This window comes from Gobio gobio (assembly GCF_949357685.1).
Source record: "Gobio gobio genome assembly, chromosome: 7".
Taxonomy (NCBI): Eukaryota; Metazoa; Chordata; class Actinopteri; order Cypriniformes; family Gobionidae; genus Gobio; species Gobio gobio.
Window position 1 is genome coordinate 45,525,911 of NC_137103.1, and position 19,710 is coordinate 45,545,620.

At 41.4% G+C, this 19,710-nt stretch overlaps 2 protein-coding genes across 3 annotated transcripts in view; one reads left to right on the forward strand and one right to left on the reverse strand.

Moving 5' to 3' along the window:
* The window catches only part of tfpia (tissue factor pathway inhibitor a), a 1,059,262-nt gene that overhangs the window by 539,952 nt on the left and 499,600 nt on the right, over positions 1-19,710 (reverse strand). The gene's annotated exons all lie outside the window — the stretch shown is intronic.
* The window catches only part of col18a1a (collagen type XVIII alpha 1 chain a), a 102,904-nt gene continuing 100,948 nt past the window's right edge, over positions 17,755-19,710 (forward strand). For both annotated transcript variants that reach the window (XM_079821229.1, XM_079821231.1), the window contains exons 1-2: positions 17,755-17,907; positions 18,000-18,073. In XM_079821229.1, the coding sequence (XP_079677355.1) occupies positions 17,897-17,907; positions 18,000-18,073 (85 nt within the window). In that variant the 5' untranslated portion in view covers positions 17,755-17,896. The remainder of the gene's footprint in view (positions 17,908-17,999; positions 18,074-19,710) is intronic.

Here is a 19,710-nt window from a genome sequence, read left to right on the forward strand (position 1 = left end):
ACATTCTTGTTCTTGAGGCACAATGTAGTTCTTGTTTCAGAATGTTTGGCTTTATGTTAATACCCAAAAAGAGTTAATGAGAGAGTTTTTGGAGAACTTTGTCATACAATAAACAGCGGTAAGCTGTATTGGTGCTTATCTCGTCTGAGCTTCTTGCAGCTACTCGATTTATACACCTTACCCAACCTGGGGCTAGAGGCCCCTCGTCCTGATTCCATAATCAGATAACAGGATTCTTTCATGCACGACATTGTTTGCCATTGCCTCACCCAAATAACTAACAGTGTTGCCTAGATCCAGCTTGGTTTCCATCCAAACGTGAAGCAAATCTTTTCAAAGTTTCCATCAAGTTGTTTGAGCGGATGCCGTGATATTGGTAACCAACAGTCAATTAAACACCATCAGCGGAAACAGATGATTAGTCACATGGGTTTAATGTTCGCGACGTCAGAATTTATTCGGCGAATGCATTTCCATCTCCCATTATTCGCATTAAAGTCCCAGTGAACCGATTTTATTTCAGTGCTGTGACGTATTTCCAAGTGAAATGTAATATGGAGGGCAGGGTTTTACTTCAGCGCTCCTCCTCTCCATCTCTCGCTCATAGCAGACCGATGGTTGGAGGGGAGTGGTTAAAGGGTTAGTTCACCCAAAAATGAAAATAATGTAATTTATTACTCACCCTAATGCCGTTCCACACCAATAAGACCTTCGTTAATCCTCTGAATGCAAATTAAGATATTTTTGTTGAAATCCGATGGCCCAGTGAGGCCTGCATAGGCAGCAATGACATTTCCTCTCTCAATAGCCATTAATGTACTAAAAACATATTTAATTCAGTTCATGTGAGTACAGTGGTTCAATATTAATATTGACAAGAATATTTTTGGTGCGGCAAAAAAACTAAATAACGACTTATATAGTGATGGCCGATTTCAAAACACTGATTCATGAAGCTTCGGAGCATATGGAATCAGTGTATCGATTCAGCGGTTTGGAGCGCCAAAGTCATGTGATTTCAGCAGTTTGGCGGTTTGACACACGATCATGATTCAACACACTGATTCATAACGCTCCGAAGCTTCATGAAGCAGTGTTTTGAAGCAGTGTTTCACGGAGGTCTTACGGGTGTCGAACGGCATGAGGGTGAGTAATAAATTACATTATTTTCATTTTTGGGTGAACTAACCCTTTAAGGATATTCAAACCCAAGCCATCAAACTGCCATCATCGGAAAAGGAAATGCCATTCCAGACCGGAAGTTACTTTTCAGATTTTGATTAAAAATTAACATAGAAAACTTTTTTCTTCTTCTGCGTATTAACTTGCACGGATTAATTGTTCACCCTAAGACCTGTAATGTGTGCTAACAAAGTAAATAAGATCGATTTTGATTTCATGAGGACTTTAACTCTTTTTAACAAGTCAAAAACCACCTCAAGTGCACATGAAAACATTTTGTGAATTAAGGGATTTTTGATTTTTTTTCTCGTTTTCAAAATGCGCATAAAAACAGGGTGATGGAAACATAGCTACTGTGAATTCTCAAGCATAAAATGAAAATGTACTAAAAATGCAGAGAGAAATATTTGAAGACTAATTACACTGCTCAGTTGTTTAATTTTTTGGAATATTTTAATGAAATGACCATTAGTTTAATGGGCCATAATCCCAGTGAACTGATCTTATGGGAAGTTGTAGTCTCTCATATCACCGTCTCTTTCTTTTCTTCAAATCATATCAGTATTTAATGTCCATTTATTAATTTATTTGGAAAGTACTTGTATAACAAGATGGAATAATGTACCATTATAACTTCACATCAGGTTTATTAGGTGATAATTCCTGTTTGAATGTACATCTTTAGGTACAAAGGATTTTTTTATTATTATATTTTTTGAAAGTCTCTTATTCTCAGCAAGGCTTTTACTTGATCAAAAATAGAGTAAAACAGTAATATTGTGAAATATTACAATTTAATGTATTTCGATTTTTAAAATATATATTTTACATTTTAATTTATTCATTATTTCATCATTACTTCAGTATCACATGATCCATCAGAAATCATTCTAATATGCTGATTTGGTGCTCAAGAAACGTTTATTGTTATCAATGTTGAAAAAAGTTAAATATTTATTGCTATATAACCGCTAATAACTAATATATAACTGCTTAATATTTTTGTGATGAATAGAAGGTTCAAAGTATTAGCATTTATTTGAATGCTCATTTGTGTCACTTTTGATCAATTTAATGCATCTTTTCTTTAAAAAACAAAACAAAATCCTACTAACCCCAAACTGTTGAACTTTTTGAAAGTTGACATTGACATAGTCCTGAGGGATTTTCTGTAAATACTACATGAATACACATATTGCTAAAAGTTATGTCAGACAAAAAAAAGCAGCTTTTAAACAATTTGCCCCATTGTTCTGCGTCAAGTCCTAACTGTGGCAAACACCACCAATCTGAATTCCTAGAGAATAAAGCAGCATACACAGATCAGTCATCAGCTCGAATGTCATATTAGTGGAATTTGAATCACTATTCTAAAAGTTAAAATATGAAATCCACTCTTGACAGAAAAAAATCCACAACTAGACCAGACACATTTGTCTCCACACAGAGGAGTCTTTGACTGACGTTCACAAATAGAATGGATTCAAAGGGTCTATGTATGAAACAGAGCTGCAGATTATTTCTGCACGACAGCAGCACATTATAAATCAAGAGGGAAGTGATGGGAGCTTAGCTGGAGGACATGGATGAGCACAATGAAATACTTTTTTGAGCAAAAATGGACAAGATTAAGATGTTCAGTCAGGCAGAAATCAACTTCAACGTGGGTCTCAATAGCTATTTGACAAGTGGAGCAAACTGAAATGATATTAGAAGATCCTGTTTGTTCTTTGACTCAAAATAGTTTGCTGTAAACACATGTATGTCCTATTTGAGTGTGTGAAGTTATTTTTATTTTGTTTGGAAAAACGCGTGTAGGCCTGTATGTCGTGCAACTCATTTAAAGGATTAGTTCACTATAAAATGAAAATTTCCTGATAATTTACTCACCCCCATCTCATTCAAGATGTTCATGTCTTTCTTTCTTCAGTCGAAAAGAAATTACGTTTTTGAGGAAAACATAAAATTTTTCTTCACACAATGGACCTCAATGGCAGCCAAAATGTTGAAGGTCCAAATCAATGCTGTTTCAAAGGGCTTCGAAGGGCTTCAGTGGCTCTGCGCAATCCCAGACGAGGAATATGGTCTTATCTAGCGAAACCATCTGCCATTTTCAAGAAAAATAGCTAAATTGCTCATCTTGTGCTCATCTAACTCATTCACGGAAAGGTCACGCTAGACGTAGGCGGAAGTACCGCCCCAAGCAAACAAGCGAAGACTAATGCAAATGCTCTTTATAAAAAAAAAAATCCATCTCCAACTTCAAAATCATTCAACATCGTTGTTTAAAGGGGTGGTAAAACATGATTTCACTTTTCTAACTTTAGCTAGTGTGTAATGTTGCTGTTTGAGCATAAACAACATCTGCAAAGTTACAACGTTCAAAGTTTAAAACAAAGGGATATATTTGCTTTTAAAGAAATCAATTTCTAAGGACTACAGCAAACGGCCGGTAGGCGACTACAGACATTCCTCCAGGGTTGCTGACATCACCAGCCCCAATATTTACATAAACCCCTCCTCCAAGAATATTAAATAAGGGGGGGTGAGGCTATTTTGTATTGCTGTGGGGAAGCGTTGTTGTGGTATAGTTAGTAGGCTGGAGTGTTGTTGCCGCAATGCCGACGAAACGCTGTTATTTTCATCCGGATTGCAGGTCCACTTTGTTCAGCCTTCCTAGGGACGGGGATGCGTTGCAGTGCGTTTAACATACTACAAGTTATATGCATTTGTGTATGAGACAGAGGGGAACAGGTCGCATTTGCAGCAGATATATGCTGCCCATCATAAATCAAAGCACGAGACAGACAGGGGTCGGAGAAGAAGAACGGAAAATGTGACATAATGGACAATATTCGTCTGTATTTGCAATTCATGAGCCGTGGTTCAGCTGCGCGAGACAAACACTGCCAGTGTGAATGCACAACGGGCGCGAGCGGCTCCCGCTGCACATTTCATGGAGGAAAGCTTCCACAATCTTTGCGAGTTCAATGAAGGATCCGCACAACGGCTTGTCCTGAAAGATGGATTTAAAAACAGAAGCTGTTTACGGGCCACAACCTGTAAGTATGATTTATTGTTCGTCTATGTGTTTTCCTGTAATAGTTTGTATTGTTAATTGTACGTTGTAGCAAGGAAGTAAACAGATGACAACGCTGTTCTGCAAACCAGTCTGTTAAATGCTCATTCATACTTAACGTTATCCGACAAACACCTAACGTTACAAACTTTTTTTTAAATCTCAACAGCGAACTTGGCATTAGTGCAAATTATTCTTTGATTAGAGCTTTTATGTATTGTTTATCTACATGCTTGTTTATCTACTGCATGCTAAACATGGTTCTGTGTTTGATTTGGTTAATATAGTAAAGCCAATGTTTAGTGTTCGTTTTGGGTTAATAGTTCTTGCAACAGATATTTGGCTATAATCGTTCTAAAAATACAAAAGTAACGGTGCCATTCAGTAGCGACCACTATAGATCCGCAGTCTTTACTCTTGAGGACTGAACAGGTTCTGCTCGATCATCTTTACTAAAATTGTCTGGGTCTGATTCGGGCTCATATTGGTATGGAGCAGCGCAAGATTTTTTTTTAGAAAATGACTGATGGTTTCGCTAGATAAGACCCTATTCCTCAGATGAGATCGTGCAGAGCCTTTGAAGCCCTTTGAAACTGCATTGATTTGGACCTTCAACATTTTGGTTGCCATAGAAGTCCATTATGTGGAGAAAAATCCTGAAATGTTTTACTCATAAAACTTAATTTCTTTTCCACTGAAGAAAGAAAGAGATGAACATCTCAGATGGCATGGGGTGAATAAATTATCAGGAAATTTTCATATTGAAGTAAACTAACCCTTTAAGTCAAGAAGATAGTGTTTTTGTTTATCTCATCTCTTGATACAAGATCCTTTGACAATGAAAACACCATGAAAGTAGTTTGGAGTTTGGTTAGATTTTAGTTTTTTATCTATTAAGTTCTTTTCATAAGTTTTTATAGTAATCACACAGACAGACTGACAAAAAGTTGAACGAAAGTTAAAGTGCACTCATAATTGAATCTGGAGAATGTTTATGTAAGGGGATTATACAACATAACTTGATTTTCTTGAGACATGCTCTTATTAACTCCAGATACACACAGTGTTTTTTGTTTGTTTGTTTTTTTCCCCCCAATGAAATGTGCCACTAATGCACAGGCTTGGAAATAACCGCTTTTCTTTTCAGCTAATGAACTGCGAAATGACTGATAATTGTGAAAAAAGGCTGTCTTGGCTTTAAAAGCTTATGTGTTGTGTCTGGTGAAAGGCTAATTTTGTTGTGTATTTGTGCAATTCTGAAGTTACTAACTCTGTTGATTAGATTACTAACCTTTTTCAAATTGACTAAACTTACAGGCCTTCATTCTTTGAATGTTGTTTACCTTGATTCTTCCATCTGTGAAGCAAACCTGCTTCCTTAATGTTTACTGCCAAAATTAGTCTACTAGCACTTTCCTGACGTAGTAAACATCTTTTTCAATTTATAGAAAACACACTGTGTAATCCAGATGGTCTTGCCTTTATTAAAAGAATAAACTTTCTTCTGTGGAACACAAAGGGAGAACATTTTTCCATATTCCATATTTTCCAGCATCTCAAGGCACCATAATATGACTTGAGAGCTGCAGTGGAAGGAATCATTTTCAATGAAAGAATACTTACATTTTGCCCTGTTCGCCACACAAATCAAAAGACTTAGAATTTAGTGCTCAAGTCATATTAACTACTTTTATTATAAATCAATTGACAGCAATGGCCCCCATTCAGTTCTACCAGAAAGACTCAGAGATAGGATGATGAATGAAGCATACATTTATTAACAGCCCAGCAAGCATAATAAAGTTTTGGCATAGGCCCCGTCCATAGTTAGTAATCCGAGGGTAGCGGATCAGCATATCCCTGCCTGAAGATGAAGGCAGGGGCGCAGCCGACCCCCCTTTAGAGGTATGGACGGAACCATCCTGGTGGTGGTGGGGAGGGTGGAGGTTGTTGTCGCATCGGCATCTGCGAACTCAAACATGTGTAAGTACGACCTTTATACAGAAAATATGAAGACGTGATTGGATAGAGATGAAATTAATAAGTGACGAAGTGATTAAGTCTTCCTGGCAGAACTTAAGCTGAAGCTTCCATTTCCAATAAATGAAAGAGGAAAAGCAGTTCATAGCAAATTTAACTATTCCTTTAAGTGTCATGTAAGTATTATTATTATACTATTATAGTATTTATTCATTGTAGTGAGGTTCGTGTGGGTGTGGGAAGGAAGAAGACGGGGTCGGCTTACTGGGACTCGTGAGTACTCTTTTATTTCTCTTTTCTCAATATTCAAAAGGGTGTGCACGTCGCACAACATAAACGCTCATATAAACTCTTTCTCTGGATCAATCGTCGGTTTGGGCAGGTCCTCTCTGCGTGTCCATGTAATCTCTCGAGTCCCAGCTTCCCGGTGTCTCTCTCTCCACTTCCCTCGTCCCGCAGCTGCTTTTATGCGGTCTCTCCACGCCATTTACTGCAATGAGACACAGGTGTTTGTGATCTGCACTTGACCTACTTACTCACCGTTCGGCTCCGCCCTCTCTCTCCCGCTGCAGACCTCGCGAAACCACGCCCCCTCCGCCACATACCCCCACCGCCCGACTCAGGACGGGGAGCCATCCGGCCTGCAGCCCCCTTAGAAAAGTTAGGAGCCTGAAGGAGCGGCCCACCACACAGAGCAGCCTTTATCTGGGTGAAGGCCTGCTGGCACCGCTCCGTCCACTGAACCGTATCTGGAACTTCTTTTTTAGTCAGATCAGTCAGCGGGCTAGCGAGGTCCGAATAATTAGGCACAAACCTTCTGTAATATCCCGCTAGCCCCAGGAACTGTCTGACCTCCTTTTTGGTCTTAGGTCTTGGACATGTCGCAACTGCCGCGGTCTTATCAATTTGGGGACGCACCTGACCATGACCCAAGTGGAAGCCCAGATACCTTACCTCCACCCGCCCAACCGCACACTTCTTCGGGTTGGCCGTGAGCCCCGCCCTTCTCAGCGACTTCAGGACAGCACGCAGGTGCTGCATATGCCGCTGCCAGTCTGCGCTATAGATGATGATATCATCGAGATAGGCAGCGGCATATGCAGCATGCGGCCAAAGAATTCTGTCCATCAGACGCTGGAAGGTTGCGGGAGCTCCGAACAAGCCGAAAGGAAGGGTGACAAATTGGTGTAACCCAAACGGCGTGGTGAAGGCGGTTTTGGGACCAAAACTATCAGGCTGGCCCAGTCGCTGCTGGACTCTTCTATTACACCCATCTCTAGCATGGCATCTAATTCAGCCTGAACTACTTTTTTTTTGTGTTCAGGTAAACGGTATGGCCGACTGCGAACCACCACGCCCGGCTCGGCCTCAACGTGGTGTTGAATGAGGCCGGTGCGGCCAGGTAGGGGCGAAAACACGTCGGCAAACTCGGCCTGTAATGTTTTTACGTCAGTGAGTTGGGACGGCGAGAGGTGATCCCCCCCCGGGGCCAGAGCGAGAGATTGGGACTTTTGAACCGCCTCTGGCCCGAGATCCTCCTCTCCGCTCACCACCGTCGCCAACATCACTGACTCCACCTCTGACCATTTTTTTAATAGGTTGAGGTGGTATATTTGACGTGATCCGTCCCTATCTGAACGTACAACCTCATAATTGGGGTCCCCAATTCGCCGTGTGACCACAAAGGGCCCTTGCCACTTTGCGAGCAATTTAGAGCTAGAGGTAGGGAGTAACACAAGCACTTTATCTCCCTGTGCAAATTGACGTAACTTAGCCCCTCTGTTGTATAGCTGTTTTTGTCTGTCCTGGGCCTGTAACAAATTCTCCATTGATAGCCGTCCCAAAGTGTGGAGTTTTGTTCTCAGGTCCAGGACATATTGAATTTCGTTTTTACTCACGGATGGTCCGTCCTCCCAAGTCTCTCTAAGGACATCCAGCACCCCCCGAGGCTGGCGCCCATAGAGAAGCTCGAAGGGGGAAAACCCCATGGAGGCTTGCGGGACCTCGTGCACAGCAAACAAGAGAGGTTCTAGCCATTTATCCCAATTTTTGGCGTCCTCGTGAACGAACTTCCGAATCATTGTTTTCAACGTGCGATTAAAACGTTCCACCAGACCGTCTGTTTGTGGGTGATAGACGCTGGTGCGAACGGATTTAATGCCCAATAACTCGTATAGTTCGCGGATTGTCCGTGACATGAACGCCGTGCCTTGATCGGTGAGAATCTCTTTCGGGATTCCCACCCGGGAGATTAATGAAAACAGTGCACTCGCAACACTTTTCGCTGAAATAGTGCGGAGTGGAACTGCTTCCGGGTATCGCGTTGCATAATCCACCAGGACTAATGCAAAGCGATGCCCCCGTGCTGACCGTTCTAATGGCCCGATGAGGTCCATACCAATTCGCTCGAAGGGGACCTGCATCAGAGGAAGTGGGCACAATGGTGCTTTTGGGGTGGCCGGTGGATTTACCAACTGACATTCACGACACGACGCACACCACTTGCGTACATTCTCGTGAATGCCCGGCCAGAAGAACCGGGCCATGAGACGGTTTAACGTAGCTGTGTGACCTAAATGCCCGGCCATCGGGTTAGAATGAGGAATTCCTTTTAGGAATTAACAACTGGGTTGTATCCTGCTTTGACTGGGCGTCTTGGGTAACCCGATACAACCTATCTTTTATAACCGCAAAATAGGGAAAGGAGAGTGGTTGATCAGGGTGGAGGAGGTGGCCGTCGATGGAACGGACCTGATTAAACGCATTTTTAAGCGTGTCATCCTGGGACTGTTCCAGGGGAAAGTCATCACGCTCTGTGAGCACCGGTGTCTCCAGCTCGCTCGTTTCCCCTGAAACCGCCGCCAGAGGTCCCGGTTCCGCCTCCCCCAATTGAGCAACCGCCATCTTCCCTTCCGAGCGCTTTCCCCAAGAAGCATCCGCGCACAAATGCCCCAATAACTTGTTAAAAGCTGGCCAATTGGTTCCCAGAATTAGCGGATGCCGGAGGTGCGGGTTAACTGCAACCTCGACACTATGCGTTTGTCCCCTAAATTGAATAGTGACGGGCACTAACGGATAGTTCACCACTTCCCCGTGTACACACCTCACCGTAACCACACGGCTGTTATCCAATGCCTTAGGCTGAATCAGGCTTTGATGTATAGAGGTCTGGTTGCAACCGGAATCCACCAAAGCCTGATAAGTACCCCCCTTGATACTCACAGGTATAAGGTACAGTCCAGCTTGATCAGGGGCGGCTTGTGGAGCGTCGGGAACCCGGACCAGCGTCCCGACCTCCATGACCGGACAACGATCAATGAAATGGCCCGGCCCAGACCTTCCCGCTGCCCTAGTGGCCGGAAGTAGGTCGGCAGAATGGCGTGGAGATAGCGTGGGGACGAAGGAAGAGGGGTATGGATCCGGCGGTGTAGCGCCTCCCCTCGGCGCCGGCCGGGAAGGTGCAGGTGGGTCAGTGGGTCCGCCCATCCTCCATCACGGGGACGGCCTGGGTGCTGCGCCGCCACGGGTCCTGGGAAAAGGGACAGGTCTGGAGACAGAGGGGGTGGGGAGAGAAGAGGGGAGAGAGAGAGAGAGAGAGGCAGAAGGAAGGGGTTCGCCGACCCCGTTGCACGCCACCATCTGATCCTCCGCCAACTGGATGGCCTGGGTCAGCGACGTCGGGCGGTGGCACTGGACCCACTGCGCGGTCTTTCTGGGCAGCCGCGCGACGAACTGCTCCAGTACCACACGATCGATGACAACCTCGACGTCGCTTCCGTCGGCCATCAGCCACTTGCGGCAGGAGTCCCGGAGCTGGTGCGCAAAGGCGAAGGGTCGGCCGACCCGCTGTAGAATCGCGCGCTTGAGGTCGTCGTAAGCCAGGAGATTCTGGACTGGCAGTTGGTGGGCGGCTACCTGCGCCTCCCCAGACAGTAGCGGCAGGAGCCGCATCGGCCAGTCCGCTTTGGGCCATCCCCGGGACTCGGCAGACCTCTCGAAGAGGTCGATGAACGCCTCCGGATCGTCCTCCGGGCCCAACTTGCAGGGTGGCTGCCGAGTCGCTGGTGGGTTGGGGGATGACCGGAATCCCCTGGCTAAACCAGCTCCGGAACAGCTGCCGGTCTTCGTGCTGCGGGGCGAGAAGGAGGGCTTCAAAGTGTTTACGTTGGTCCTCCCTCACGGCCAGCAGGTCTTGATGTTGCTCTTGGTGAAGACCGGCAAGCGAGTTGACGAGGTCCGCAAGTGGCGTCTTTGGCGGGGTCTGCATGGCGGCGGCGATCTTCTCCCTTCCCGGGTTTCGGCACTAGTGTAGTGAGGTTCGTGTGGGTGTGGGAAGGAAGAAGACGGGGTCGGCTTACTGGGACTCGTGAGTATTCTTTTATTTCTCTTTTCTCAATATTCAAAAGGGTGTGCACGTCGCACAACATAAACGCTCATATAAACTCTTTCTCTGGATCAATCGTCGGTTTGGGCAGGTCCTCTCTGCGTGTCCATGTAATCTCTCGAGTCCCAGCTTCCCGGTGTCTCTCTCTCCACTTCCCTCGTCCCGCAGCCGCTTTTATGCGGTCTCTCCACGCCATTTACTGCAATGAGACACAGGTGTTTGTGATCTGCACTTGACCTACTTACTCACCGCTCGGCTCCGCCCTCTCTCTCCCGCTGCAGACCTCGCGAAACCACGCCCCCTCCGCCACATTCATATTTTAAATATATTTATATATAACACCCTTCTCCATCATTTGATCATGATTATGAATTACTGCTGCTGTGATCACTAGAAAATGTACACAAAAACCCAATTGAAATACTGTTCAGTTTACTGCCAACTTTCTGTGGCCGGTAATAGTGCAACATTCATTTCTATTCCTTTAAATATTCATTCATATTAAATTAAATCAGTAGCATCTTACTTAAAGCCTTTATGTACAATGCATTATAAAAGTATTTCAATGCATTATGCCTTGTAATGCACCTTATAATGCCTTGATCTCATGAATAATTGTAGTGATAAAGCATCGTTACACCTTTATAAAGTATAATAGATTATAAAGCACATGACAAACAACCAATTTCAGATGTAACAAGGAATGTGCCCATTTTATAATGTATTTTACTTTTGGTTACAATTATTTATGAAATGGTATAATGCTTTAAAATGTGCATTATGAATACCTTTATAATGCATTATACATTAAGGCTATAAGTAAAGAAAATCAATTGAAAAAAAATCTATGTCAAATTATAGAAAATAAATACTATACTGTCTGTGTGAGATCACAAATTCAAACTGTGTGAGAACACCAACAATATAACATTCAACTTTAATGCATTATAAAAACAAATTTGTTCAGTTTACTCAATTAAATTGTGCAAACTTGTTGCCTTAATTCAATTAAGTAAGCATAACTTAATTTTATCATTTTTTTTATCAAAATATCAATCCCACAGTACATTGCAGCATGAATAAATCAATTGCTTTGTTTGACTATTTTTGGCTTTATTTTACAATTTTATTTGCTGTCTTGTGTCAGTATTAACCAAAAAACGACAGCAAATAAGAAATTTACAATATAAATGAAGCTCCAAGGGCCCAACCAAAGGGAACATTGGAAATTTTTAGGAAATCAACATGAATTTATGAAGTCAACTTATGTGACGTTGTCCCAAAATTGACAATAACATTCAAGACAAATAAGTGACTGCAATAAGAAGAACGAAAACTGCAGAAGTGGAGTAAATAATTGAAAAGTCTATTAAGAATTGCCCCGCATCAAAAACCTTTTGCCCCGCCTGTTTTTTATTTATTTATTTTCATTTATTTATTTTGCTTTGCAAAATGGTGCTCAAACCAGTCAAGTAATGTTAACTTGGGTTTTCTGAGTAACGGAGGCATAGCATGCAAACAGTACAGATTACTAAATTGTTTTGAGTAAGTTCAACAAATGATTGGACATTAAATAAAGTTAACTAAAAAGTGTTCTGAATTTAAAAGCAATGTAGCACAGATGAGTAGAAGTTATGGTGTAGAAGAAAGAGATGATTATTGTGATGAGATGCTAAATATTCAGCATTTTCCTATATTTACATCTATTTCTCTGCCATGTTCTTAATGCATTCTTTGCTTTTATAGGAATGCAAAGCTCACCAGGGTTGCGAACGTGTTTCAACAGCATGCAGCCCACAAGCTGCTGATCAGAGCTTTGGCTCCAGAGGGAGGACTGAACTCGGCTAGCATCAGACTCCTCTGCGATCCTCCCCATCTCCTCCCTCTCCTCCGCAGTGAGAGGTTACCCGTGGTGCAGAGTGCTCGTAATGAGAACATGCTGGAGATGCTTTGATGAGGTGGCCTTGTGTGTGCCAGTGGGTGTTCCTGAAGTCGTAGGTGTGTGCGTGTCTGTTCCCCTTCCTCTCTTGTTGACCCACCGTTCCCAAGAAAGCTGACCTGACTGGGAAAACAAAAGCTGCACTCTTATTGACCCACTTCACACTGGTGCAATAAATCCGATTGGGCGACACATTCTTTTACCCCATACTTGTTGTAAAGAATGTGCGCTCTGGCTTCAACTTGAAAAAAAGGGAAATATTTTGTGATCACTCTTAAAAGGGTCTTTGTTTAATCGTATACTACGTCTAGAAGCATGTTTGCCCAAAGTGCTCATGAAAGAGCATTTGCAATCGGCAAGAATCTGAAGAATTATCATGTCTTGAGTTCATTGAACACATCTTATCTGGATTCTGATTTTATGATTCCATTCTAACTGACAGCATACCAGACAGTGACAGACATATTTGAGGAGTGATTAACTTTTATGTGCTCACAATGGACTTCAGCTTATTCTTTGCATTGCGCAAGTACACCACGTTAACCCCAAGTTAAAACTGCACTCCGGGTCATGCTTTGCTCAAGAGCGCTGGTGACAAGTTCATCTGAAAGACAGATTAGGGCTGGAAGCATAGGAGGATCTCTGTTCCCAGGGAAAGACAGGATCAGATTTGTTTCTCTTTTGATGACCCCTTTTCTTAATGGCAATTCAAACTTTCCTCAGAACAAATAAAGTAGCTTAAAGGGGATGTCATCTCCTATTCAAGTTTAAAGGGATAGTTCACCCATAAGTTAGCCCATAATTTACTCAACCCCAAGTCATCCTAAGTGTATATAACATTCTTCTTTCAGACGAATAAAATCGGAGTTATATTACAAAAGTCCAGGCTAATCCAAGCATTAGAATTTGATTCATAGTTGCTCTGTTTTTGAAGTCCATAAAAAGTGCATCTATCCGTCAAATAACGTGCTCCACGCGGCTCCAGGGTGTTAATAAGGTCTTCTGAAGCGAATCGACGCGTTTGTGTAAGAAAAATATTCATATTTATAACTTTATCAAGTAAACTTTCGACCGACCACATTGGAAAAAAGCCAGGCAAAGACTGTACCACCTGCGCCAGCTGAGGAAATTCAGGGTTTCACCAGCCATCCTGAAAACTTTCTATCGAGGGGCGATAGAAAGTGTCCTGACTCAGTGCATCACAGCGTGGTACGGGAACAGCACCAGTCACGACTGCAAAGCCCTGCAAAGAGTGGTGCGCTTATCCGAGCGCATCTCAGGCTCAGCTCTCCCGTCTCTGCAGGACATCTTCACCAAACGCTGCAGAGGTAGAGCTACCAAAATCATCAGAGACATTAATCACCCTGCAAACTCTCACTTCACCCTGCTGCCATCTGGTAAGCGCTTCCGTAGCCTGATGGCAAAGACTGAAAGACTCAGGAGGAGTTTCTTCCCCCAGGCCATCAGACTCCTGAACTCAGTCACGTGACTTCACTTCACCACGCACACGCATAAGCATACGGTTTTTTAACATTAACATCCACATACTGCAATTGCACTGCACTTTACTTTCCTATTGTTACTGCGTAACAACCTGTAATAAACCTTGCACATTATACTTCTTTATATATACATATATATATATTTTATGTTAACCACTTATTTTTAAGTCTACAGTTTATCTCACTTATCATATCCACATATTTTTTATATTTTTATTTTATCTTATTTCCTATTTTTATCTTTACTTGATTTATTTATAATTCTACTTATGTTAATACTTTTTATTCTAATTTTATTCTATTTCTATTTTAATTTCTTGTAACTGTTATTTGCACTGTCCATGGAGCGGACCTGTTTACATTTCACTGCCAGTTGTATATTGTGTATATAACTGTGTATGTGACAAATAAAACTCTTGAATCTTGAATCTTGAATCTTCCATGGAAAAGTGTTGAATGTTGAAAGTGAAACTCAAGATGCGTACGTGACGTCATGACGAGCGGACCTGGTCGCGTTAAGGCCTGTTCACACCGGGACGATTTTCGCACGCGTTTAACGCCGACGTTTAACGCCTCGGGACTAAACAATGGGCGCCAATATGAGTGTTCACACCGACGCGCAAAACGCCAGCCGTAAAAGCGTCATTTTTAAAAAAACGCCTCGGGTTCGTTTTTTTATTTTGACGCGGCGCGTAAAAAACTGTCCGACCAATGAGATCGGCGCTTTTGTTCACGTGCCTGGAGCTGCTGAAGTGACAGTAAAACACGACTTGGTGGCGCTCAAGCACAAAACGGTCTTGCCGAGCACACATTGATACGACGAAGAAGTAGTAAGTAGACAAAGAAGAAGATGAACTGCTAATGCTGCTTGCCAGTTAGCAAAAAGTGTGTGAATGGTTTTGTCCATATACATAATATGTCTATGGTTTTGGCAAGCACGTAAATACTGTCTCTCTTCTCCTTCTGTGTGACAAGCGAGTGTCAGAGGCTTAAAGTGCCGCAGCACCATCTTGTGTACCGGGAGCGCATCGACTGAATGTGCACGTTCACTCGGCGCAGTGCCAGTGAAAATCGCTTGGGTGTGAACACTCAAAACGCGCCGAAAAACGGCACGAAAAACGCTGGCGATAAGCGCGCGCGATATTCGTCCCGGTGTGTACAGGCCTTTAGTCTTTCGATCGGCAGGGGAACTTTCAACCAGTTTTCCATAAATTGAACAGGGAAGGCGGTCGGTCGAAAGTTTACTTGATAAAGTTTTAAATATGGATATTTTTCTTACACAAACGCATCGATTCGCTTCAGGAGGCCTTTATTAACATCCCAGAGCCGCGTGGAGCACGTTATTTGATGGGCAGATGCTCTTTTGAGCAACTATGAATCCAATTCTAATGCTTGGATTAGCCTGGATTTTTGTAATACAACTCAGATTTTATTCGTCTGAAAGAAGAATTTCATATACACCTATAGGATGCCTTGAGGGTGAGTAAATTATGGGCTAATTTTCATTTTTGGGTGAACTATCCCTTTAACATGCAGAGACAGCTAAGTAAGCCATTTAGGTAAAAATTTCTCTGCAACATTGACTTTTTTGATATATGAGGGGAGACCGGGGATGAAAGTAGCACCTTTTGTTTGAGCATCGGTAACTCAGTGGTTGTTTGTGTTATATCTCAAATATATGGAAGCCACATTTGTCTGCTACAAACATAACTCAGTTGGACATGTACAACACAATTACAGATTATGTGAGTTAATGTCAAACACAAAGAGTTCCGTTGTTATAACCTACCCACTGGGGTGAGTAGTAACACAGGCTGGGGATAGATGTAACAATGAGAGTTGATTTACTGAAATAAGATCTAGACAATCTAAATGTATGCAAGAATGTTATTGAAGAACAAAGAATAATTTGTATTGAATAAAGTGAACAATTTAAAGTAAAAAACATTGTATTGTTTTTCTTTAAGGACTTTAAAGTTAGCACAAAAACAATTGTGTGTTTGTGCATGCTCTGAATTCCTGTCACATAACAGTTCAGTCACTAGCTGTGAATTTTGGGATATCACATTAAAAAATGCTGGAAAGAAACGCTGAGATGCGCATAAATTCTAAAAAAATGTGCACAAAAAAATGTGCTCAATTGAGGTGGATAATGTTTTTATCCAATAAGAAGACATGTGCATAAACTATGATGGAAACATATTTACCACATTAATCCCTCAATGCACAGCAAAAAAATATTTTGTCTTATAACCGGGTATGTGATTGATAACTGGAAACATCATAAGCGGTTGGTTGTAACATTTTTAATGAACTGTTACAAATATCCCCACCCCTAATAGCCATAACTTTGCTAACTGTTTTAGTTAGCAAGAATGCAAAGTGTTGCTCACAGTAACATGACTCTTCTCCTGTGAGCTCAAAAAGGAGATGAGAGATGATATTGATGATGTCCCCAGCTCTTTTCTGACTTGACAAACTGACCCTGTGTTAAAACACTCCCCGGTCTCCCTTAAATTTAAAGGATTAGTTCACTTTAAAATGAAAATTACCCCATGATTTTCTCACCCTCAAGCTATCCTAGGTGTAAATGACTCTATTCTTTTTGATGAACACAATCGGAGTTATATTAACACATATCCTGATGTTTCCAAGCTTTATAATGACAGTGAACGGGCCTCACAAGTTTGAAGCTCAAAAAAGTGCATCCATCCATAATAATCCAGACCGCCTTTAGTATTCAATTTACAGAAAAAGCATAACTGACGCAACGTGATGTCAGACGTAAGCGTTTTGAATTGCGAGATGCATTACACTTTCTTCATAAGTTACGGAAGTTGGTCTGGCGGAAGCTAGATATTTTACTTTATAAAGTTTTAAATATGGATTTTTTTCTTACAAAACCCCATCAATTCGCTTTAGAAGGCCTTTAAATAGTACTTTTATGATGGATGGATGGATGGATGCACTTTATTGAGCTTCAAACTCGTTGGCGTTCACTGCCATTATAAAGCTTGGAAGCGTCAAGATATTTATTAATATAACTCCAATTGTGTTCATCAGAAAGAAAGAAGTCATATACACCTTGGATGGCTTGAGGGTGAGTAAATCATGGGGTAATTTTAATTTTAAAGTGAACTAATCCTTTTATTAACCAGTTAATGCATGTATATCACTTAAATATTTTTTTTAGCCTATTAGAGTTTAAAATATAAAGTTTCTACTCACCTTTTTTTAAATTTATTTCAAGTAGGCTAATCTTTTTATTTTTTCTCACAAAAATGTAGGCTATCTAATTAATCCATGATGCTGCAGCATATATTCCATTTAAAAATGTTGTACTTAGTAAAACAACAACTAAAACATCCATTGAAGTCTCAATAAAACTGCTTTAGTTAGGCTTTATCAAGATGACAAAAAAAGTTGAGTTCGTAAGAAAACAACTTTCTGCTAAAACTGCTATTTTGAAGTCACAAGAAAAAGTTATCACAAGTAAACAAGACAATAATTTAAAAACAAAACAAGACAAAAAGAATCCATGTCTCATAGGGCTTTCTTAGGCTACTTGACCTCGAGAGCGCGTGGTGTCACAGGGGGCGAAAATGCAGGTAGGTGGGTTGTCGCGGTAGGCTTTAGGACCCAGAGGACTTGCTTTAAACTGTTCGTGTGCCGCTGTCCTCTCGCTCCGTCTCGTTCATCAGTGCGGCTCTCGGATCACTCTCATCAGCTGTTGCACCGGCGCGAGGGCTGCTCTCACTCTAAAGCGGGAAACTTTCATCCACCTTCCAACCAGGATCCCATGTAGCTATCGGAACAGATCAGTTTCTGAAATGGCAAGAAGGTATAAGTGAGAAATGCTCTGTAGAAGCTTTTTAGAGTGTAAAGATGGAAAAACAACAAAAAAATCTAAGCAAATGTGGGTCATCGTTGCAGGTGTCTCGCGTTTCTGGAGCGGTTCATCTGCTGCGTGTTCATTGCTCTGTCACCGGCGGCATCGCAGAGGATAGGTGAGTACAGATCCGCACGGGATGCGAGCTGGACCACTGGCACGTGTGTCCTTAGACTTGTTAAAAAGTCGAGAGATACAGACTTCTTTTCTGTAGTGCTGCAGTAGCTATTTGATCAAAGACAGCAGAATGACCAGCACATAAAAGATCATATATAGCGCTTTTCACAATACATATAGTTTCAAAGCAGCTCTACAGAAAATGCACGTGTCTACATTACAATTTAGAGTGATCTGTTATCAGAGGTGACTGTGTCCAACTATATTTTGTGGGAAAAAATGATTTAACTTTTTAGTTTACTCTTTGGGCATTCGTGGTTATCTGGACTGCTAGCCTATAGTATGTGTGTATCTATTATAACAATAAGGATTGTTTTGGTCAGCAATTGCATTTTTTTCAGCCCCCACCCCAAAATAATTATAGGCCTATTATTAATATATATATATATATATATATATATATATATATATATATATATATATATATATATATATATATATATATATATATATATATATATGATATTGTTCATTTTTTCACTATATATATTTATGTTGTACATCTTATCAAAATATTTTGACAGGTTTGGGGTAGGTCTGATTATAGAACCCCCCCCCCCCCCCCCCCCCCCTTCCACCCGGTGTCTTTCTCAGTGATTTTGTGAGAGTTAGCCTGGACTTGTTTAAAGTTTCTGTGGTGGTTTGTGGGATCTGCCTGCACCACACAGTAGTTTTTGGAAGTTATGGAGTTATGGAGTCTCTTCCCATGTGTATCGTTCTGCCATGAATTCAGTTGCGGACCATTTAATTAAGAAAAGGTCTGTACAGCTGTCATGTAAGGCATATCTGGGAAACTGAGAACCTCTTTATAAATATTTGATTGACAGAGATCACCGTTGCTGTCATCACATTATAGAGGGATAAACTTGCATCAAAGTTTGTGGGTGTGCCATTTGCCTTTTTGACAATATTTAGGCTATGAGTGTTGCGCCTTAAATAATAGATACCCTGAAGGTCTGATTCCCTGGTTGGGTTTATAGATTTATTGGAGGTAGTAAATTCTTGATGTGCCAGGGTTACGGAGAGATCAAGTGTTCACTGTGTGACTCCGTATCAGTGACTGATTAATTGTTTTATAGCGATGTAGTATTGTTGAGGGTAACACTTTATAATAACGTTCATGAATAATGTAAACATGCAAAAAGCCATTTGCTAGCTATAAGTAATTCAGATGTTTTATAAGTAGATATAAGTAAAACAGAAAATTAAGCGATACAAGTATGACTGGTCTTTATATTAGTTGTCTTTAAATATGTACTTGCTTCAAATGTGTTCATGTACTATTTCAAAACACTCTTGCTGCTACTGAGGTGAGATATGGGTAGGTTAGGGATGGGTAAGGGTTGGTCAACAGTGTACTGGGGTCAGATATAATGTTTATTATTAATTAATTAAGTTAATAATCATTGTAAACCATCTGTCAAAATGTATAGTTTATATAAAAAAAAAGTGCTTGAACAAATGTATAAAAAAATTCAATGACATTTGTAAGCATTTCAATTTACATTAAATAATAATCTGCTAATCATTATAGTAATGTTGGGAGAGAGCCACACTGCATTTGAAGTAATCACAGAT